Source organism: Aythya ferina (assembly GCF_964211825.1).
Source record: "Aythya ferina genome assembly, chromosome: 7".
Taxonomy (NCBI): Eukaryota; Metazoa; Chordata; class Aves; order Anseriformes; family Anatidae; genus Aythya; species Aythya ferina.
This window is the reverse complement of record NC_140302.1, coordinates 30,200,100-30,223,947: the sequence shown is the minus strand read 5'-3', so window position 1 is coordinate 30,223,947 and position 23,848 is coordinate 30,200,100. Positions and strand designations below refer to the sequence as shown.

Sequence of the window (23,848 nt, the reverse complement as noted above, 5' to 3'; positions counted from 1 at the left end):
ATTGCTTTATGCACTGCCTTACTCAGGTAAAGCCAGGAAAAATATCGTTCCACTCTGCCTACTTTGTCTTTATCAAGCTAACTGATTGTGATGCCCACTATAGATTCTTCTCCGTGTGTGCTGGAGTTCTGAGAACTATTAGAATAAAATGCATCTTTCTCAGATGAGAATTAAATGTAAATTACTTTATAAAGGAAGGAATACCACTGAGAAGAAGTATTAATAGCTTCCACATATTAGTCCCCAGTGAAGTTGTTTGATTTCTTATACAAAGAATTTGAAATAAGAAATCCCTAAATCCATGTTGAATCCCCAAAGACCTGATTAAAAACTGGTTTTTATTTTTATTTGTTTACAAAAAAAAACAACCAATTTACTCTTGCCATAAACACACTGTTTAATCCCATGAAACCATGATAAGCTTTTTAACTTTTATATCCTGAAGTTTTAGTTTAAGCATGTTTCCCTCGCCTAATTATGCAGATTTTGATTGAAAACTGTAAGGAAAACTGAAAGGAAAAGATTGTCTTAGTTAAACCATTTTGTCATTATGGGCATATTAGTTTTAATACAACAAGCTGTAGAAATAAATTGGTATTTTGCCCACTCTGATTTTAGTTTGCTACATAACATCACCTGCTTCAGATAGGATGTAACATTGAAACTGGTTTTTAAATCTTGAAAGTAAATTTTTGAGGCTTTTGGTTGGTAACAAATATGATTACAGTAAGACCTAGGGCTTCTGTCAAGAATGACTGGGAATGTTATAAAGAATAGGCTACATCAGATCATTATGCGGACCCAGCCTCTCGATTCATGTTTCTGATATGTTCAAAATTAAGACACATTTTTCAAAATAAAAATGGAGCATTTATAAATACACAGTTTTGATGGAATAATAACAATAATAATAAAAAATAAATAATTTCTGCCATTTGTTTAGAAGTAGAAATTTGCCTATAATTTCTTTTTACAGAAAATGCAATTCAGGCCTTCGGCAATGGTACTGATGTGAATGTGTGGCAGCCAATCTTACCAGTACAGACCACCACAGCCACAACTACGACAGCTTCCAGACTTAAAAACACAGGTTCAGAGACCACCAACAATGAAATACCGGCTCACAATGATTCACCAGCATGTGCAAACCTGCAGGTAAGAAAGTCTTTGTAATTGTTGCAGTACATAAAAGAAAGGTGATCATGGATATGTATGCAGAGTACTTTCATGCTCCATGAATAAATACTGCCTAATTTAGAGTATCTGTTTAGTAGTTACATACCAGATATACTGTAAAATAACGGACACTTTTTAAAGAAGAAGCATGCATATTTCAGAATGGCCTTCTTTGCCTCACTCAGACAAACAAGGCATAATATTTAATTTATCACAGGTTTGGATATGAACGTGGTACTCTCCAAACCCTGCCAACACACGTCAGATTAAATTAGTCTGCTGAGAAAACCAAATTCAAGGGGCTCTTTGAATGTTAGCTAGCATGGGATGCTATTTTTTATTTTTTTTTTCTTTTTAGTCTGAGTAGGTCTGGGTAGTGGAGAATATGGAGTGCTACACGGTGAGGGAGCTGGATACACATGCAAGCTATTTTGGATCAGGTGCTTTCCTGAACTGAGCTCAAAGCTGTGATATGATTTTGGCCAGTGGCTGCAGCCATTTCCTTTAGTGCTTCAATCAGCCTGTTTGTGGTGTGTCATTGATTCTGGATTTTAAAGAGGGTCATTGCTTGCTGAAGGCAGTGTATGCAGCCCTTAGAAAGCATTAAGAATTTGGGCAGGAGAGAGCTGCAAAATCTAGGCAAGCAAGATCATGAAGTAACAGGCAATGTTGGTTAACATTCTTCCAAGGCATTACTGAGTCAGAAAATTATATGAGGTTAGTTGTAGATGGTGTTGAGTTTAGGACCTTCTGTTTTAATTTGATTTTTCATATCTGTACATTCATTATTAGTTAACCTTTATAAGTTACTGATGAGAGAAAGATAGTTGTAGGCACTTTATTTCCATATGCAGTAGTCATTTGACCAAATGAAATATGCTAAAAAGAAATGTAATCTTTTAAACCTGGAACTTGGAGTATCTTGCGTCTGAAGCAAGAACCTGATGAAATATTATTAATTCACTTCATGTTGTATTAAAAAGTTTTATGGCAGAGATCACGTTTTCCTGCAGTGATTGTACAGTCATACACGTTACACATAGACTAAGGTTTCCAGATGCTTCCAAAGTAGACAACTACTAAACCGAAGAAGTAGCAAGTGATCACAAATCCCATTGGTTTCAGTTTGCTTTGCAAATGTTCCTCAAACCTGAATAGACGTTCCATTGTTCTGAAAACAAATGAAGTTCTTCCCTGTCCTCCCTTACACCAATTACTCTGGCATTTTGAGGTCATGTCCCACTTGAATTTATCAGCCCTGGTTTGAAGGTGTGCTGTGACTTCAAGTACACCCTAGATATACTTGACACAAGATGTAAAGCTCTCCAGGGAAAACAGCTTAATTTAAATAAATTATCTGCTGTTTTGTAAAAACTACAGATATGCTGGCATTAAAAGGTCACTGAAGTTACATGAATCACACTTTTTTTTTTTTTTTTTTTTTTTTTTTTTTTTCTTGTGAAATACAACATTCTGGTGCTAGCTGTTTTCTTCTGTCAGAATTGAACCATGAAGAACAAAGCTTTTACATTTCAATGCATTTTTCAATAGTAACTTGTGAATAGAGCCAAAACAAGCCCACACTTTTTTAAAGAAACCTATGTTTATTGGACAGTGTGGTGCCACTTTGCATGTGAGACTTAAACCTCAGTTCAAATTTTACAAAAGAACTGGAGGCATTCATATCACACTTGGAGAAGTGTATTCATTCCAAGGCTCTCCTCCCATGAAAAATATGCCTTTGTAGTATTTTCAAAACATGAACTAGTGCTACCAAAAGCAATCTGAAAGGCTTTTTTATACACTTAGCATTTGAGCTGAAAATTTCAAAAAGGCAATCTAGCCTAAATATTGTGAAAAGTAGAATTAAAAAACATTAGTCTTAGTTCAAAAAGACAGTGACAGAGAGGGGATGTGGAGGTGATCATTGAGATGCTACAAGGATGCATATCCTAGCTAGTGGATTTAGAAATGCAGTAAAGGAAGAAAGAGCAGGAAGTGATTGATTAATACAAATTGCTATAGAAATAAATACAGTAAGGGAGGAAAGAGCAGGAAGTGATTGATTAGTATAAATTGCCATAGAAATGAACAAATACTAACCTCCTGAGGTTGTAAAATACAGAACATTAACCCAATCTGCCAAGAGTGTCACCAGCGGAGCAATTTTTGTTACATTTTTTTCTGACTTGTTCACAATGGTTGCATGAAAAGCAAGAATACAGTAATGGTTTTGTCATTCTGCCATGTACTCCAGCACAGTACTTGGGAATCTGGAGTTGTGAGTGCCTGAAGAAAATACGCAGTACTCTTTGTTTATCTGAACTCAGTATTTATTTTGAATGCCTGTTGAAGGTTTGGACTTCAAATAATTTTTGCTTTAGTGATGATATTTAGAAATAGTTCTTCATTTCACATTAGCATTGCTACAGGAATTTTCAGTTTAAGTGTCAGTGTGATATTCTCTTATTTCTAATTGATGCAGAGAAACATTGATTTTTGTTGTATGCTTATTTAATGTTTAAATATGAATGGATTTGTGTACTACACTATTTCTTCTGTCCCTAAATTAAATTGGCACTCCATCTGTGCCAAGAAGATGCTTACCTTCATCAGGAGTGCTATAAACTCTCCTATAAACCTGGCTTCTAACTAAGTTTGCTAAACACAAAGAATAAATAGTGGTTAGTTCTATATAGATGTGGATTCAAATATTTTTGAGGTGCTTGATGTCTAGCAAAGATTCCTCAGCACCATGTTATAAAATAGTGTGAACAAAAGGGAAAAGACAAATGCCAACAGTGTGGTGCTTATACATCCACATTTTATTAAGCAATTGTCATCCCTATCTTTTTTTCTGATAGCTGCACTCCAACTTTTTATACTTAACTGTCATATTTGTTTGTCTTTCATTCTCGGTTGTAACTGGTGTTTAGTATATCAGTCAAAAAACGGTTATGGCTTTCAGTCTCATACTCTACCATCACTGCTTGAACCATCATGTTGGATTATGTGTAAAGGACAAAAGAATGAGTTTGGAAGTGTACTCACTCCATGTATTCTTCAAGAAAAATGCTGCTTCTGCATTTAGGAAAGATGCATGGAAATGAAAAATTATAAAATAAACTTCAAAGGATAGATTAGATTAGATTGGCATCATCAGAGGTAAATAAAAAATTAAGACTTTCATACTGGATTTGCTATGATATTTTAGAAGACATTTTGCATGTGACTAAAAAAGAAAGGAATCAAAGTGGTTAAGGACATTTCATTCTATTTTTGTGCATTGAAATTTATCAACTCCTTAGCCAAAGCTATATACTTTGTTTCCTCATGTTTATTATAAATGTCTTGATCTAGGTAACCTTAGCTCAGTATTCAGAGGGAATGTAAGGTTTTCGTGCTTTTGATGACGTGTGAGTAGCACACACATATAACTGAGATATGTGGCCCTTCAGACTGAAGGCAAATATTTTTCTGTTGAGTCCAGTATGTGAATGTCTTTGTACTCTCAGCAGCAGAATTCGTATTTCAAATTTATGAGATAGTATTTAAAAGCTCAAATATTCTGTGGGGAAAAAAAAAAAAGGAAAAGAGAAATGCAGATACTTAAATATGTAGATTCTTTGTATTTGCTGTATGATTTGGGAGTATTTAGAGAAGTGTGGATTGTGTTGCATGCTGTTCTTCCACAATTTCTGTAATTCCACATAAAGCTGTTACTTTAAGAAGAATGTATTATGGCAAGTCTTGGGACAAAAACAGGAGACAGAGCTCATAGTTCTCTGAGACTAGAACTTTAGCATGACTGAGACTGGAAATTTTGCTTTTAGCTTGTAGGTCTAAGGATTGCACATCTTCACCCCTCTGTCTGCTAATCCAGTGTTTGAAATGCTGTCTGTAATTATGTAATGTAGCTTCCTGTGCATCAAATATAATTATTATTATAAAGCATCGTGTAGGTGTTAAGAGAGGGTTAAAAGCTTTGTTGTAGTGCTCTGAGGATCAAGACACAGCAGGTGTGGAGCTTCATGGACTGGTAATTGGGTGGTGGGTGAGCATAAACAGGGAACACAGGCAGCATGTAGGTGTTTTGTTGATGAGGGAATAGTACCACTGCTGAGACTGTACTCTGGAATAAAGACAAAGTGAACTTTATTTATCCCCTGTGCACTGCTATCATCTAGTCCATATGGCTGGCACCCTCTTTACCCCAGTCCCTCCATACAATCTGTGATCTTTCTGTTCCTTTTTCATTTTGTGAAAAACAAGCACTGTCCTTTCAAATGCCCTGCCTACCTTTCCCTTGGGAGTTGTTGTACTTGGACCTCTTCCTCCAGACATCACAATTACACAGAAAGTTCCAGTCTGGAGCAAAAGATGGACAAGAATATAAAACTCTTATGGCTGTGCCAGAACAAATTGGGAAAAAAAATAGAATATTGACTAAATGTTTCATATGAAAAGATTTAAATTTGCCTCCCGTATTTCCAGGATTAGCTGACATAATGGGGTCAGCCTGCTTGTATGAGTGATTTACAGAACACCTATTGGCAGGTTTTCCTCTGAAAAAGCAACAACTTTAATTTGCTTTCGTCTTAATTCCGTTTTACCTAAAGGAGTCTTGTGTGCTTTACCTCTTCAGATTAAAATCTGGCAGCTAGGGATAATTCAAAGTTTTATCTTTAATTGTATCCTTCTAATTTGGATATCACTAAACAAAATCCTGTTTTACCAAAACAGATACTGTTTCATCCATTGATACCGATTTCAGCAAAATTAATCCTGATTTGTTTCAGCAGCATGGTAGACAGGGGTCCTCAGAAATGTACTCTGAGACCACAGTTCCCTGAGACTGTTTTCATTTACTGCATGGTTGTTTCACCTTTTGGACAGGACTGCGAAGGTCAGGTCACTGCAGGAGAGGGTCAGGTCTCATTTTTCAGGCGTGTGGCAGTCTGGGTGTTCGTTGGTGTGGAAGCAGTCGGCAGTCCTCCTGCATTGCAGTACAAACAGCGTACCTCAATGGCAGAAGGCTGCTTTGCAATTAACATGTACATATGTACGTGCTAATGGTCTGATCGTGTAGACTGCTCCCACTTGGAGCAAGGCTGCACTTAAGTTCTTCAATGTCTTTGCCAAATAATTTCAGGACCACACAAGATGTATCATTTTCTAGTGTGTTGAAATCCTGATGAAGTTCAAGATCTGATTAATATAGCTGATTAATTTCTAAGTGCAGAGAATATTTTGCCTCTCCTTTGAACATCAGAGGAGCAGTTTGATGATGTAGCCAAATATCGTACCCTATAGGCTCAGATGTATCCTATTTGTGTCAGTGTTGCTCTCAGGCATCAGCCATCAGTCGTCAGTAGAAAATTGTTCTCATTTACCAGCCTCAGTTGAGCTTCATAGTTGAACATAGGTCCCCCTTTCAGCATCTGTCACAATTTTTGGAGTAAAGTGTAGACTAAAACTCTCCAATGGTAGAGAGTAATCGGCACAGCTCTGTTGCCATCATGAGCGCTACTCAGACGTACATCATCTGAAGCTAACATTCGTTCTCTTTGGCATATAGAGCTCTTTTTAAGACTGGGCCTTATATTTAGTCATTAGTCCTCAATGAAACATTTGTAATGTTGGTAGTTGGGTGTAATAAATTTATGTTACTGAAGGATAGCAATAGCAAAATGATTTCTTTTATATATTAGAATTACAGTTTAAATTATTTTTAATTAGTATGCTTTTCATTATACTGAAATATCAGGCATGTATACTGCTGGAGAGCATAGTACTTTAGAATTATTTCATCAATGCTAAAATATTTTACGGTTCATTTTAAAAAAGTTTTAATAGTCTGAGCATCTTTAGTGTATTATAATAATATAGCTCTTTATAGCAGACTGTAAAACTCCAGACTACAGTTTTAGGAGTCATGCAATTTTGTTTTATAGTTTAATAATTGTTCAATTGAAAATGAATATGAGGTTACTAAAAAACAATTTAATGACTTGCAAAAATACAATTTTATCAAAATGTACTCCACACCTTTACAGAAATTGAAATTTCTATGGACAGATTATAGTTTTTATCCTCAGAAAGAATTTTGCAAATTGTTGCTACTAAAAGCAGATGTAGCATATGCAATGTTCCCCTAAGCCACAGTTGTTCCTACATTTCACCTCAGTGTCTTCTTATAGGAATACCCACAAAAATACAAAGTGCTAGAATAAACCAGAATCAGAATATTGGTTTGCGTCAGATAAGCCAAATCAAGTTATTCATAGCCCATGTTATTACTTTATATGGTTATTCATCATATTAAAGGTATTCCTAACGTCAGCCAACTTTAGTTCTCAATCAAATATCTAGTCCATCATACATTTCCCTTCTATAACAGATAGCTCACTATAGCCTGCTAAAAAACAGCCATAAAATAGAGCACAGTATTATAATTTAGTTTTAAAGCATAACTACTACTAATAAAAATTCTAGGGCATTGCATTGTGATGGTACATGTTTAATCATATTGTCTTTGGAAGTATGGTTCATAATATATTGTGCATTTATGGAACTTGACAAAGTGCTTTGTTTAAGACATATTGTTTGCAGTTAGCAAATATTAGGTTTTGTCCATGACTCTGCTTCCATTCGTACATGTGCAAGTGAAAGTAACTCTGCATATGCCAGCAGGCTAATCATGTTTCAAAGCAATTGCAGGCAAAAACGATCATGCCACCATGTTTTTAATGGAATGGAGAACAAGAAAGGAATCCTCGAAGTCTTTAGAACCTTATTTTTACAGCAGTAGTTTGTGGAAGTCCTGCTGACAGACCAGAATCCCATCAAATTATAGATATTCTGCAGGCTTGTAATGAAAAAATACTCTCGACCTTGAAACCCTAATTGCAGTTGACTTCAGTTAAGCAAAGCTATCACCTCATAGACTTCATTTATTCTGAAAACCACGCAGTGTATTTGAGTGCTCTAGAAACAATAAATATTTTACTGCTATAAACTGTGTTAATGCACTATGTTATCCTCAGAAAGTATATACACAGAGATAATGAGAAAAACCAAAGTAGAAGACTGGTTCTATCTCAGATAATCAATACAGTTGTGGATATAGAGATGTTTCTTTCTCAAGTATTCACACAGTTTGATAGTTGCCAGAATGAATCAAGTTTTAACAAGTAAAATCTTAATCAATTCTGCTATTTTTGAAAAAAAAATAAAAATGTTACTTGCTAGGCAAGCAGAGGGATTTGCTCAAGATGCTGCCAATTTCATGAGTCTTCTATAATTGAAATGTGTTTTTTAAACTCCTTATTGAAGGAGGTATTGATGTTTTTGACTCATAGTGTGGTGGTTTAAGACTAGATGACAGCATGGAGGCTAAATAATTTTGGATGCCAAAGCACTTTAACCACAGATGCATACAATATTATGAATCATATGCCTCCCCCATCTTGTGGGGGATATGGCGCAGTGGTGATGAGAAATCAGAGCAGAGGCCAGCATAGCAATTGTATGCACAACCTCTTCCTCCCATGAGGGAGAAGGCTTATGCCTGGAGAGGGACCAGGACATGTTATATTAAATCCTGGTGCAGGGCTGTGAGGTTTTCCTCTGCTCTTTCACTGCTGCCTGAGATCCCCAGAGGTTGGAGAGATGGTTCTAGATCCTGGAGCAGGTTGAGGGTCTGCCCTCCATGGAATCTTGTCCCAAAATCTTTGTTCTCTGATATTTTTGAGTATCCTTATGGATAACCACTCCATTCACATTGAACTATCGTTCTTTGATTTGCTGTCACCAGCATTGGCTTCTTGCAATCTGCTTGTTGTGGACACTTCTGGACACTTTTTCACTTCTTAATGATCCACAGGCTGTTTGAATAGCTTAGCTATCTACCTCCTAGTGTACACAACTATTCTGTTGTTTGGGGTGAGTGGTCAATCATATTTCATCTACTGGTATAGCAAAGTGCTGAGTAAATGTTTACAGGCTTATGCTCATAGCTCTGCCTGTTTTATTTTCAGTCCAAAATAATTTAAAGTACATAAGAAAGAAGTAGTATGCTGAAGGCCCTGACCTATTGTGGTGGGTCCTGAACAGTTACCAGGAAAATGGATTTCTCCACAGGACAACACAGACCTCAAGAGCCTTATGCATGTGTTTAGTTGTCTATTACTTGGTAATCTGAGGTGTTCAAATTGACTTGTTGCTGGTTTTAGCTGTGTCATTATTAAGAATATCATAGAGTTAAAACATTCTAGGAAGATGTATGAATTTGAGTACAGAAAAAATGACCTGATGTTACCCAGTGGATGAAAGTGGGTTTGGAGACATTTAATGTAATCTCTCCTTTTATGCCAGAATTAAATCATATAGTGTTTCTTTATGCTTAAATGTTGCTTTAAGCATACTTCCAGCATCTTGCAGACCATGCCATTTGTGAAAGTGGATGTGGCAGCTTTGTTCATCCGCTTAGTCTCATGGCAACGTTACTTTCCCTGGCACAGACCTGTAACCTTTCTTCTAGAGCTCTAAACATCCTTGTAGTAGCATCAAAGAAAATCACACTGCTTTTAGAGAGAGAGATTCCCTTAAACTCATACAAGGAAAGCAGCTCTAAACATGAAGAATCTTTTTAAACACCTTCCTGTGTTATTGGAAACCCTGCTTATTTCAGAAAATAGCAAATTCCCTCTCAAGAAACAATAATCAAGACCAATCCTGCCTATTTATGTGATGTTAGTTGCTAGCCCATTAGTCTCAATTTACAGGCATACCTACTCCTTCTCAGAAACCTCACTTCTAGTTAACCGTTAGTCTTTGTTAGTCTTTATACAATCCTTTTCCTATCTGTCCTTTCCTTCTCCTTTTTTTTTTTTTTTTTTTTTTTTGTCCTTTTTTCTTGCAGACCCACCTTGAATCTTTGGGTACTCAGCTGACTCATAGACTCATTCTGGTATGAAATTTATCACTATAAATTTTTCTTTATTCCCTGTGTCTGAATAATAACTAAAAACATAATAACTAAATACAGATTCAGGGAAAAACAAGAAAGGCTGCAGGAGACCAAGCAGAAGGGATGTTGAGGCCATACAGCGTAGGGAGAGTGCTATTGTTGGCTTGGCTGCCTTGGAAGGTACTGTGGGGAAAGAGGAAGGGGCAAGTGGCAGAGGCCATGTGGGTGTGCAAGAAGAGGTTGGAGGGGGTTTGTGTTTTGGTTTAGGAAAAAGTCTGAAGCAATCCTGGTTCCTTATCTGTGATCAAAGACAGTACTTTGCCTCCCTCTACCAGTAGCAAACCCAAGTATATGAAGAATGTTTATGCATATAAAGTTTTTAGTTTGAGTCTATAGAGGCAATCACATAACCTAATAGAATTCTGGTTTTGTTTACACACATAAAAGTGGAACAACTCCACAGTTGTGTACAATGCAGTTATCCTTAAGGTTTCATTGTAATTATTAGTTTCTTGTAGATACATATGTCAATCTTTGATCTTTATATGTAAACCATAAACTCCTGTTCTTAAAAAAAAAAAAAAAAAACACAAAACAAACAAACAGAAAAAACAACAAAAACACACACACACAAATATACCAAGGCTCACAGTTATCATGCAGCAGATCTGAACAAAAACATATCAGCAATAATAAAGATCATTTTTTAGGAATAGTTTCATCCTCGTAACCAACAACAAATGAAATATAGAACAGCCAAACTGAAACTAGAATATAAGTGATCATCCTAAATATTACACTGGTGACAAAGCAGCATAGCTGAAAAAATAGTATACTGTTGAAGAACTGTAGTTCGGAACCCTTTCAGTAGCATACCTAAATCTTTCAAGTGGTCAGACCAAGTTTGTACAACAGGAAATGACATACGTCCTTTTAACCAAATTGGCTAATATATAGTCTTAATAAAAATATTAATGGTAACAAAACATCTAAAAATAAATGCATTTTTATTCTTCTTTTAACTTGTCTGCTCATTTTACTTATAGTCTTCACTGTAGATTTGTAATCAGATACTGGAAATAAATCACACCTTTTATCTCCTACTTACTTTGTATTCCTGTGACTTCTAATCAGCTGTCTCACCTGAATAATAGATCTCTAAGTTACCCTTAAACCATCTACTCTACAATGTTTTTCAACTTGCTATTGAGTTCTGGAACAGAAGATGCTGTCACCCATTTCAGTTCCTTGTCTTCAAAATCAATGGGAGTTCAAAATGTTTATTTCAGCCTGTACTTTGGAGAATGAGAGCCTAGCTGTTTCACACCAAATTGTAGTTGTAATCAGTGGAGTTGGCCTAATAATCCCACCTCAGGTTAAGTCCTCTGTTGTGCTTAGCTCTTCCTGTGAGCCAATTTCTGTGATCTTTTAAACAGACTAGATGTTGTGCATAATGCAGGTTATTTTTTCATAGATTTGCTCGGCATGTATCCTGACGAATTATAGGATTATCCTCCCTCATGTCTTTCTTAAAACAGAATTAGGTATTCAGGGCAGTAATTTGCTAAATACTGCATTACACGGTACTACTTTTTCTTTTGGCAGATTGACATTTTCAGAAGCCTCAAGTTGCCTCTACTTCAAGGCCAGATATGCATTACCACATGCACATAAACATTTGGATGTACTGAATTCATGCTCAGATTTGAAATATGTGCAGTCAAATTTGTTATGTGCATGGCAGGTAAGATGTGTACCAGGTTGGACCTAAATAGCTACCTGCAGCTGTAGTAATCTGATTCATGCAGTGATTTGGGTAAATGGATATATAAACTAAGCGTGCACAGGTGAATGCAAAGCAGTTACAAGTATCTGTGAAAACTTGTTCTGAAATTTATGTCTGCACGAATCCTATGTATGCATGTGTAGAAGTTGTTTAATCAGAACTTTTCTGATCAACAGTGTTCATTTAATATGTTTTTTACAATGGCTTGCCCTCTTCTAGAAAAGGTACCGAATTAAGAGTTGCAGGTCTCTTAAATTAAATTCTTGGAGAGTATTGGAAATAAATGTTCAATGTCAGTGTGCTATTTTCCACCCTTCAGTTGCATATGCACTGTACTTACCCACTTCTGAGGGCAAATTTAGGGATTTGTTCCTGCAGGGAGCATCCTGCATACAATTTCAGAAATCAAATGTGAATTCATAAGTTGTTCGTTTGTCGTGTTTTGAACTCCATCAGTTAGGCATATTCTTGCAACTATTTGCAGAATCGTGCTCTCATCAAGAGTCAGCCTAACCCCTATTACTTTTAATTAAGATTTCCTGATTATTCCTGAGCATTCAGCCATGGTTATTTGCAGATGAGAAATCCCGATTGTTACAAGCACAACTGAAAAGGTTTAGATAAAAACCACACACAGTCTATACCCAGTTTATGAGCTTAATGAGGATACTTACGAACTATTAATTAAGCAGAGGCTTTTCACCTTCAGGCTGATGACTGAGATACAGTGTTGTATTTAGAAGCAGTACTGACAACTCTTTGATAAGTCCCCTTTGTGGAAGAGCCCTGTTCTTTGGAAGCTGAGCATCCCATGGATAGCCCCTGAAATACAGGTCATGCTGGCTCGTGCTAGTGTAACATGAGACTAGACTCTGGTGTTTCATGAACATTTAAAGAGAGCAACTGGCAAAACTGCAACTACAAATAATCTCTGAGCCAGTGAGACGCATCTGCTCGTATGCACTGCAATCCACATTCATCGTCTGCTGCCCTTTGTTACTACAAAGCCTGTTTTACTGCAATTATGTTCATCCATGCACAGCATATCAGAAATGCTATGTCCTATTCTGTCAGTGAGTGTGAACAGCATAGTGATACCCCAGATCCCTTTTTGACGCTGTTCTCGAATACTAGAGAGGCTAATTCCATCTTGGCCACTAAACATGGCATCTCTTCAATATTTTAACTCACTTGTCACTGGGACAGCTCAATACACAGTGTAAGTCCAGGTGTGCCTATGTGGTCTTCATTATATGTACATTAATGTACAATAGACAGAGTCTGCATTGTACTCATCCCTTATCTCAATAATGCTCTTGGTTCTGACTTTCCACACACTGGTATTTATTACTCCTAGAGGCAGGGTAATGCAAGAAGCCATAGTGTTGCTGTAGTCTACACACATCTAGATGTATTTTTTTAAAATGTTATCTCTAGGGAAGCTTGATGATGGTTTATTGACACTGAATCTTGCTAGGAAGACAAAGCTGATGCATGCAAGTATTAGGTGCATGAATAGGAAGATCAAAAAAAAAAACAAACAAACAAGTAACTGGGTGCTGTTTTCTCAGTCCAGAACTGTTAATAATACCATTGAAAATTCAGGGAAGTACTTGCTGCCAAACATCATCTGTCAAGATTCTTTACAGATAGCACTCTCAAGTTGTTTTTCTAGGTGAAACCTTCTAATGTCTCCCTGGAGTCTCACTAAAGCATGTTGAAATGTGGTAGCATAGGGCACCTTCATGATTTTCCTTTGTAGGGTTTACAGTGGAAGTAGAAAAAGCTGTGGATACGGGAGTACTGTCCCTTTTTAACAGAGCAGCTTATCTCACAGAAAGGGAAATGAGGGGCATGGGGAAACATCCTGAGTGCTTTGCAATGTTATAAACCAACTTCCCATTAATTCCCTAGCCTCTTTGATGGAGTGTGCTGAGTGAGGTGCAAATGAGTGGCACTTTTGTGCATTGGACCTGTCCTCTTAAGAGAAGTGCTCCAGAACCACCTTGTCATTTCAAAAATACTACATAATAGTTGTTAGTATTGACCTGAGCTAGATTAAACTAGCTTCCTAGAAATATAAGGCTGTATATCCCATTAATAATCTCCTGAACTATCCAGTCTGCCACAACATAATACTTCAAAAAGTAGGCAAGCTACTCAAAATAAATCTTCAAAAGCTTCTTCCTGTTTACTATGGAAACCTTGCAAAATATACCCAAAATGATACCACTGATCTCCATTACGTGCATTATTAGTATTCCTCTATTTATATTTTCTGGCTTATTAAATGTAAATATAAATGTAAGCCTTCTGTTCCTCTGTGGATAATTTGTTGTGTTGAAACAAAACAGGATCATATCCTGTGAATACAGTTTTGCATAATCTGATAATTATTTGCATAATCTGGTTATTATAGGCTCAGAATTGTTTTAACATGGCTATAATTATTAAACATCTGAAATTCTCAATACTTTTTGTTTCTATAAAATCATTTTATTTATGGAAAAATGTTTCTTAATACTTCCCTAAGCTCAAATTTTAGGCCATACTTGCAGAAAATGTTAGGAAGTTACTTTGTGCTTTCACTTGCTGCTGCCTGGCCGCTGGAGATTTCCTGTTGGTACTGTGGGATCAGGCCAGTAAAGAATAAGGCATCTTTCTAATAAGGTCATGGTTCTGTTGGCTTAGAGAAAAGTTTCTCTGCTTATTTGAATAGCTTCATTAACTACAGTGCAACTGTTGTGTGTGAGAGCATTGTGCAAATAATGGATATGAGGAAGGCCACTATCATATAATACATTAAAGTATTGCATGCTATGGTGTAGTCCATTAAGAGGAAATGATGTTAGGATTTCATTCCGAATAGTTAGAGGGAAGGTTTGATTTTGCTCTCCTCCACTCAAATGAGGGAAGAACGAAGTGTATATTGACAGGTAGAATGCTACATCACAGTCTCTTGCAAGTAATGAGTTTTAACATCCCTACTGCAAGGGCCTTTTGATAAAGTTTAGGAATTTTATAGGAAATACCACGGTCTAGCTTAGCTAATTGATATCTGGTGTTAAGACCAACTGGATTTTTTTTTTCTTCAGCCATCACATAAATCTGGTGAAACTTAATCTTATTACAGAAAATAAAATGGCAATGATTAAAATTGTATGATGTTAATTCACTTTTATGATGCCAGAATTTCTTAATCAGGAATACTTACCAGAGAATTTGAATACCTTTGTTCAAAAGTGGAGAGAAAGATATAATTTATAATGAAAATATGAACAGATTGTTTTATGCACAGCTAGCACCTTTGCTTAAAGTTGTCTTACTTTTCACATTAAAAAAAAAATCCTGTGTATAGTGACTTTGAACTTTGCTAAAACATAGACTATTTGGGTGAAATTTTCATTGCTATGTGTGTGTCTCTTGCTAAATTCTTGTGAAATAGGTTTCTATCAAAAACACGGTATGCTGCAGCCTGTTTTTGTGGTAGTGTCACCTTGGTAAACCTGATTGCATTCCTTAAAAATAATCTTTCTAGTAATAAAACTATCAGAATGGTATTTTCAGTGTTAAAAACAATGTGGCTACTGAGGGAAGTACTGCAGCAAGTTCACTAGAATTTCAGCCCCACAAGTTCCGAGGATTCATCTGTGCACCTGCAGAACTCGGCTACGGGATTAGAAGAAGAGGGAGAAAATGCTTAAAATTTTTATTTTAGTGGCACTTCTGAAGAGCAAACAGTGCCAAAAATGCAAAATTCACCAATTAATCCAAATCACAGCTGTTCAGGACTGAATTGCTTTTTTTTTTTTTTTTTTTAAGAAAAAAAAAAAAAAACAATCTCTAAATCATGTAATGATTAAATGGCACTCAGTTACAGGCATAGCCATGTAGCTGTGGAGGGGAGGGCATAGTTATGTCATGGGCACCTCAGCTATCTGGCTAATTTTTCTGTCTTTCTGTGCAAGGTTACTTCAGTATCTGCAGCCTTTGCTTTCCCTCCCTGTAATTGCAGCAAATACCTTGTTATCTGAAGTGTTTTCTAAACCCTTTTAAGGCTGACCACTCCATTTTCTTAGCACTGTGTTTTCTCTGCACTCACAACACACACACACATATGGCTAATAAAGACAAAAATCTTGAGCATGCTTAGTCGCTTAACCAAAAGCAGATGTTCATGGTTATTCTCTTCTTCCCTTGCCTTTAAAATTCATGAGTGAACACAGTGCTCAAGAAACCAGCAATAATATCAGTTGCTTCAGGTTGGCATAGCACGAAAGGACGCTCCATGTAATGCTCAGTGCTCAAGGCCTCGTGCCGGCTGGTGTTCAGGCAAGCTTGCCTGATCTTTCCTTCCAGCTGCAGAACCAGAGGATGGCACCCCTGGTCCTGCTGCCGGAGCTTGGTGGCAACGTGTGACCTCCTTCTCTTTATTCCTTCCACCTCCTGACAGCCTGGGGCTGGATGTCTCACGAGGCCAGACGGTATGGCACTGTCAGGGCTTCCCCACTGAGCCCTCTCTCCCTTTGGGCTTGCCAGGCTCCTGATCTTTTTCTAGCAGAGTCCTGGCTGGGCACCATCCCCTCAGCTGCTCAAGTCGTAATGTGCCTGTGAGCAGTGCTTGGTACAATCCTGCCCAGCACAGAGGAGCCCGGTGCAGCCTCCTGCACCCTCCTGCCTGCCGCGGCACACGCAGATGTAGGAAAGGCAGCGCGGCGGCTGCATTAGCATGGTGCCTCTTTCAAGGCTCATTAGCACAGTGCAGGTCTGTGCTGTTCTGGCTGAGCTGCTTTCAGTCCCTTCGTAGCCGTGGCTGACAGCTGCTCAGGAGTGTTTACAGCACACTCCAGTGCACCACGTAGCCTGGTCTAATAGGGGAGGTAGGCACTTCACCTGCTGCCAAACAGAACAACTTTGTTTGCATATTTGGACACGCAAGGGCACACACTCCAGCCTAGGGAAGCGATGTGGGATCTGTACTTCTTCAGCGGCTTACCTTTGTTCAAAATTAAAAGCTGAGGATGTCTTTTAACCGGGATTGTAATGACTTTATGTTCATGTTTCTGTTCTTTAGATGCTGTTCGATGCGCAACAGCCAGATGCTACCTCTAACAGCTACGTATGGCACTGGGCTGATAGTTGTGGTAAATCACTAGGGAAGTGGGTTTTAATAATGAAATCTCAAACAACTCATTTTTGGATTACATGGCTGTTCAGTTTTTTAAACAGAGAAAACAAAAAAAAAGGAAGCCGAGGTAGCCTAGGCCGTTGAGATATTAACCTAACGGAACTTATTCCGTCTATGCTTTTTAGTATTCTATTTTCTCCTCTGCCCTTCTTAATGCAAAAACATTTGCTTGAGGCAAATCCATAAAAATATCATATTAGGAAAATTGCATAATATCTCCTAAAAATAGGAAGCAGGAATCTAGGACTACAGAAATCCATTTTACTCAGAGAAATGAATGACTGAACACGAAAACAAAATTGTAACAAGTTACTGTACTGCCATGAAAGGTAAGTCAGGCAGTTCAGTTGACTTGGCTGGGTGTCATATTTTGTACTGTGCTCACTGGGAGACTAATTGCTTGAAATAAATATTTGAAGATCTCTGTGTCTGGTCCTTGTAAGCTGTTTGATCAGTTTGGTATTTTTGATAGGATCTGTGTTTTATAAAACCTTAAAAATTGCTGCTAGGCAGTTTTTATGCCATGTTGTCCTAGCCATAAATGTGCAGTGAGGTATGGGGTTTAGGTAGACCTCATCTTTATTAACATAACAGATCTGGAAATGGTCAAGAAGTAGTTCGTACTACAGGTCATCTTTCCTCTTTTCCCAACTTGTTTCTGCTCCTTTTGGGAGGCTTACTTCTACCCCTCTTCCCTCAGTCAAATTTTCTCATCATTTTAAGATTGAAGAAGTTGGACGAAGAAGGTCTTCCTCTACTTGCACTGGACATTATCAGCTGTTTCTCAGATTCATAAAGCACTCAAAATCAGCAAGAGCAGCTGAGGGATAAGTGGAGATTGTAAATGCAATGAGTGTTGCCTTAAGAAAGCCAGAGCTCTCTGAAGGTGAGCTGGGTAGCTCTGTCACTGTGCCATGTTGCCCATTAAGCAGCTGTCTGTGGCTGGGGTCAGGCCGGGCCCCTGATGTCTGAATGCTTGAGCTGGCAGAGCAGTGGGTGGCTGATGGCATCGAGCAGTGCTCAGGGCTGCTGGCATCCCGCTGCCTGGACCAGCTGTGGCAGAGCTGCCAGGGGAAACCCTGAGAAAGCAGACCCTCATAGGAGAACAGGGACAAGTTGTGTATTTGTAAGGACAGGTGCAAAACTGTAGGGACAGGAGATTAGTATTGGAGATGGTGGGATCTGAACAGAGTGGCTGATAAACTATAGCAGCCTGTAAAGCTCTGTATGTGTGGTTGGTTCCCCCGTGCATGTTTGTGCACAAGGGGAAAATGGGTTTGTTTTATTTAATGTCTCCCAGCTGAAATATTTGTGATTTTGTTCTTACAGTGCTGGGTATTATCTATGTAGCTTTGGAGACTATTGCCAGCAGTGTCTTGGTAATGCTTACTTTGAAAAGATTTTATTCACTGTACAAAGTGGGATGACAGAAATGTGGTGCTTTTATGCAGAATGACCACTGATAATTTTATACCCCAAGCGTGCATCTTTAGAGCTGGTTCACAAAAGAAAAAGAAAGAATAACAAGCAGAAAAAAAAAAGGATCTGACTTCTTTGTTGTAGGATTGTGCAAAGCTGATTGTTTCTAAAGCTTAAATATGTTTGCACCCTGGCTGTTTGGGATGGTATTTAGAATTATTGTATGCTGAATTGGATCCTTTTTTTAGTGGCCTACATCTCTGACCTGCACTTTGTTTACTCTTGTAAGTCTTCCTTGTTGAAAGTAATTTACACTCCAGTGTGGCATAGGACAGCTGTGCTAATAAGAAAATACTATTGACAGTTGTGATAGATGCACCTGCCACTTAGTAAGCACAGAAGAGTTAAACTGATTGCATTTTTACAGTCTGTATGTTTCTCTGCTTATTGTTTGTGTCCTGCTGCTTGAAAAACAGCTTAGTTGCATAGTAAATCTCTCTAATCAACACAAGAAGAGAACAAAAAGAACATGCACACTCATTTGTTAGAGCTGCTTCAGAAGGGTGGACATTTGAAGGATGTATTCTGGGAAGTTTGTCCCTCTTCTTCAGAAAGCCTCGTTAATATGAGCATAACTAACCAGGCATCTCAGGAGAGGACAGAGGCACATTCATTAAAATTATGTGAAAAAACAGCCCATATAACAGATACCTATCATAATGATACTTCTGTTGTCTCTCACTGCAGTGTCTAAGCAATAAGTTCCATAAAGCACACAAGGCCCAAAGTGTGTAGCTGACAGCAAGGGACTGTTTTTTGAGCTCAGATGCTCACTGCATCCCTCTTTGCATTCAGGTCCAGTGCATTCAGTTCCCTTTACATGCTTCTCCTTCTCTCCCCTCCCTCCAAATTAAAGCTCACCTCCATTTGGAGAAGTCCCCAGTCAGACCTTTTGCTTGCTGTGAGTAACATAGATATGCATGCTATAGTGGATATATAAAAATACTGCTGGATGACAAGCCATAAATAATGTGCCTACTGACTCCTGATGAGATACTGCCACGATGTTTAATGCATTTATTATCCATATAGTGCTGTGATTTGTAGAAACTGCATTCATAATTGCAAGATATCATTTAGGGGCATAAATCCAGGACTATAGTGTCTTCAAAGGATGGAGATAGAGGGATTTGGGGGATGGAAAGAAGAGAGTTATTAGGCTTGGGAGATCTTATGATGGTTTTAGGAGCAGGGCAAGAGAAGACTACGTTAGAGTGTGGTGAGTCTGAGCAAGAACATACAAATGAACTCATTTAGGAGACATTGGGATTAGAGGGTTACATGTAGGCCCACAGATTCCATTTTAAGTAAACCCTTAATGGAGGCTGGAGAAGAAATCTCTCTATAAGTAGTATTCCTTTGAGAAAACAACTAGTTACTAGTGTTTTCTTTTCTGGACATGCAGGTAGTTTCTTTACCAACCTTTGACTGAGTCCAACACCTTACTTTGAGTATTAAAAGCTAAAATTTGTGAAGGCCAAAACAAGGCTTGTGTGACTAATGTACAGTGTTGATGAGCTCTGTAACGTGCAGAGCTCATCATGAGGTACGTGAATACGATTCTCTCTAAATATCATCTGTTGCTTGTGCTACAGCAGTGATAAGATTCTCTGTAAAAGCAGATGTTCATTTTTGCTGAATATAAAAGCTTAAGTGAGTGCAAGATTGTTGGCAGTATGGGGGCAGATTTGTTGGAGTAGCCCACATTACTGAATTATAGTTCCCTGCAAAGCCAGGGTGAGTGTCAGCTCATCTTGCATAACTTCATTTTACAGTTAGAGGTATGTCACAGCTGAATATGTCATTAGCAGATGCTATTTTACCTTAGTGGAAGAGATTCATACCACTTTCCATATGTTTAACCAGTTACTTTAAGTTGCTTTTCTTTCACAGTTTTATGTATATGTATATATAATATATATATATACATATATTATTATTTTTACCAGCCCGACTCTGCTTGTCTTCTGTTTAATGATGAAATTCCTGTAGATTTTCTTGTCAGCAATAAGAGCTTTATAAAAAATAAAAATAAATGTAAGATTGAACACAGATTTACTTGGCATTTGTGTGTGATATTTTACTCCTGTGGAATTAGGTGTTTCCAGCACATTTCAAGATACCCTCTTTGCCCGTATGTTAGGCACACAGGGGACCCGAGATGGGGGTTTGGCGGTGAATCTTTAGAATCTTGCATAATGAACAGCTCTCATTTCCCAAATTTGTTGATGGCATAGATACTCCCTGTGAGAATAGTTTGCAGCTGTACACGATGGGCACACATTTCTATTGTTTAATTTTTTAGGATAATGGAAGATGTTGTAGAGTAAATATCCAGTGGCTGAGAATATCCTTCATAATTCAAATGCATGTCGACCCATTTGGGTATATTTGCACCAAGGCAATCAGCATAACATCCAACTCCTGATTTTTTGCTTCAGATTGGGCATTCTCTCAACACAGAACAAATACAGCAGCTCTGCTACATGTAGAGCCCTTTGTAGAGAGGCAGGAAGAATTTTCCCCTTAGGTTGTAATTACAGGACATATGCTTTCTATAGCACTCTTCAACACGTAGGGTTTTCTTGCCATTACTTGTGATTTAGTGATGCACTGCTGTATTACAGGAGTGCAGCCTATGCCAGCATTTCCATTATAACCCGTTTTTACAGGTTTATAACTCAACAGTAAAAATGTACTCTTCCAATTTGAAACTTGGCATATAATGTCTCGTCTCATCCTCAAAGTGATATTTTTTCTTTCCCTCTGTCTTTCCCCCCCAAAAAAGGCTACATTTTTGCTGTATTTTTAAATGGAAGATATTGTTCTTTCTGTTTTGATAGGAGAAAAGCCTGCCTGACTATTAAAATTACTTCTCAATTCTAAGGAAGAACTTTGTAATAGAAATAGCTAGTGTATAAGTGTTGTTGATGTTAGAATAACTATACTAAGTACATGCATGGATACAGAGAAGTACTACCTTCCAAACTAAAGCTATGGAATATTGATCAAAGTGATTGAAAAGCCTTTTTTCTTCTTTTCTTTTTTTTTTTTTTCTCATGTTGATTTTGTTTCTAGCTGTTGATTTTACCCTTAAAACTGTGTCCTCAATAGTAAATATGTTTCAGCTTCTGTACTTTATCTAGCAGAATGAAGCAAAGGAAGATTTTACTGCATATAAACAAAATAAAGGTGGTTTATCTCCTTTGTTGTTTGAGGAACACAGTACTGAAGGAACAAAAACTCTTAACTTCAGTGTTGGAACCAACTAGCAAGGGTACCCTTGTAGTTAGCACAGTGTCACAAATCCAGAACAGGCCTATGCAGCAAAGAACAATGTTTCCAACAGAGGTACCCTTCTGTGGACAACAGAATTTACCACTAAAGGACCAAGTAGGAAATAGGCAGCTTTTATTGTCCTTGTAGTTTGTACAGTTAAGATCTGAACATCTACTTATGCCTCCTTTGAGACTTCTTTGGAGTCTTACATTTCAATGCAGTGTGTGTTTAGGATATGAGAAAATCAGGACTGAAGTCCAGTTTCCTCTTCTTTGCCCATCTTCCTTGGGCCAATCAGTTAAGAGCTGAAATCTACCCAGTTACCAATAAAGAAAGTTTCCTAATTTGTGTGGAAACCACCACCACTGCAAACACAGCAGGAAGGCTTCACTGTGTTGCTGCTTCTTGCAGTAAGTTTACTTCAAGGCATTTCTTTTTCCATTTAGATAGTTAAATTTATGCTTACCATAACCACTTTAATGGTAGTAATTAGAAGAAAGGGAATGTAAGAGAGAGATTTCATGGAGAGTTTTTATTAATTAATTGAGCTATTATTTTATCATATATTTTAAAACTGCCAACATATATACAATATGCGTTCTTTCTATAGCTAAGCTCTCGTTTAAATCCCAGCTGTTTTCAATTGTCTCTAATATATTTATTTATAAATAAAAAAGTATCATGAAAATGTTCTTCTTAATGAGAAGTTCAGTTCCTCCATTTGGATTCTAAATTCAGTAATTAGGTTGAAGAATAGTCTGTTTCCCATAGGCAGCATCAATGGCTCTCAGACACAAAATAAAATGGCCATACGTGTAACTGAACTTTTGTAAGGTTTAAAATAGAATGCTTAACACTTCCTCGCATCATCTTTAATTCAAACCAGCTCTGCCACAACCGGTAGGATGCTGAAATATAAAATGCATGCAACACAGTGAGATTCAGGTCTTCATTTTGTGCAGCAAATAAATTGGTAATCCCATGGAAACTTCCAGGTGGAAGTGTCAGACGTGCCCAGTGCAGTCAGTAGTTCTTGCTGTGTAAATCCAAGTCTTCTGTTACAAGATTTGATTGTACGTTTAACACTGGAAGCTCCTATAAAAGAGTGCTGTTTATGTTTCTGAGAATACAAAGAAAGAAACGATATTGAGATTACTGGAGTACTTAAATCAACCACAGCACCATTAAGTAAAAACATCTTCGGCACCATGGGGATTGCTATTACTATTATAGAAAAGTAGAAAACTCCCAGCCCAGTTGTGTTCGCTTGAGCAATGGAAATATTAAGCACCTTGTGATGCTAAACAGAGTGCACGCTATTGCTTTCATTTTGTGTGATGCTGCCACCTCAGATGTTTCTTGCTTCAGTCACTGTGGAGAGCACATAGTGGATGGATGCTCACTGTAAGACGTGGATGAAGATAAATTCATTTTTTTAGGCTTTGATCATCAGTAATTTTCATGCATTTAATAATATGCTATGTATAATTGTGAGCATAATATAAACAAACAGCTCAATTTAACTTTCAGGTATATACATTAAAAGACATTAAATGTTCTGTTTGTAGCGTGCTCTGCAGCAGCCATGCAGTATTTTAAAACTATGTTCATGTTCTGGCAATAGTACACAGAGAAATTACATACGTTCTCAAGGATGAAATACTGCTGGTTGTGTATTTTCCTAAAACAGAAATATAGTAGATTTTTTGTTATTATACAGTGCTTTTTATGGTGCTTTTTAACTGTCGTATTTAATTTCTTCTCATGAACATCCAGCATCATTTTTAAGGGGCCACAGAACATAACATGTTCTTTGCAGCTGGTGGCACTCAGCATTGTAATTACTGAGTACCCTTAGCTGACTGTTTAAAGTTTTGTTGTAAATTCAAATCAGAGTGTGAGTGTCATTGGAAAACATGAAGTTACATTTTTAAAATGTATTCACTAATCATGTGCAAATCACTGTCAA

General features: G+C 37.5%; 1 protein-coding gene across 5 annotated transcripts in view; it reads left to right on the top strand.

The window, feature by feature from the left end:
* GFRA1 (GDNF family receptor alpha 1) overlaps positions 1-23,848 on the top strand; it is a 258,834-nt gene that overhangs the window by 224,926 nt on the left and 10,060 nt on the right. For all 5 annotated transcript variants that reach the window (XM_084526809.1, XM_084526808.1, XM_084526806.1 and 2 more), the window contains one exon: positions 977-1,155. In XM_084526809.1, coding sequence (XP_084382935.1) covers positions 977-1,155 — 179 coding nt within the window. The remainder of the gene's footprint in view (positions 1-976; positions 1,156-23,848) is intronic.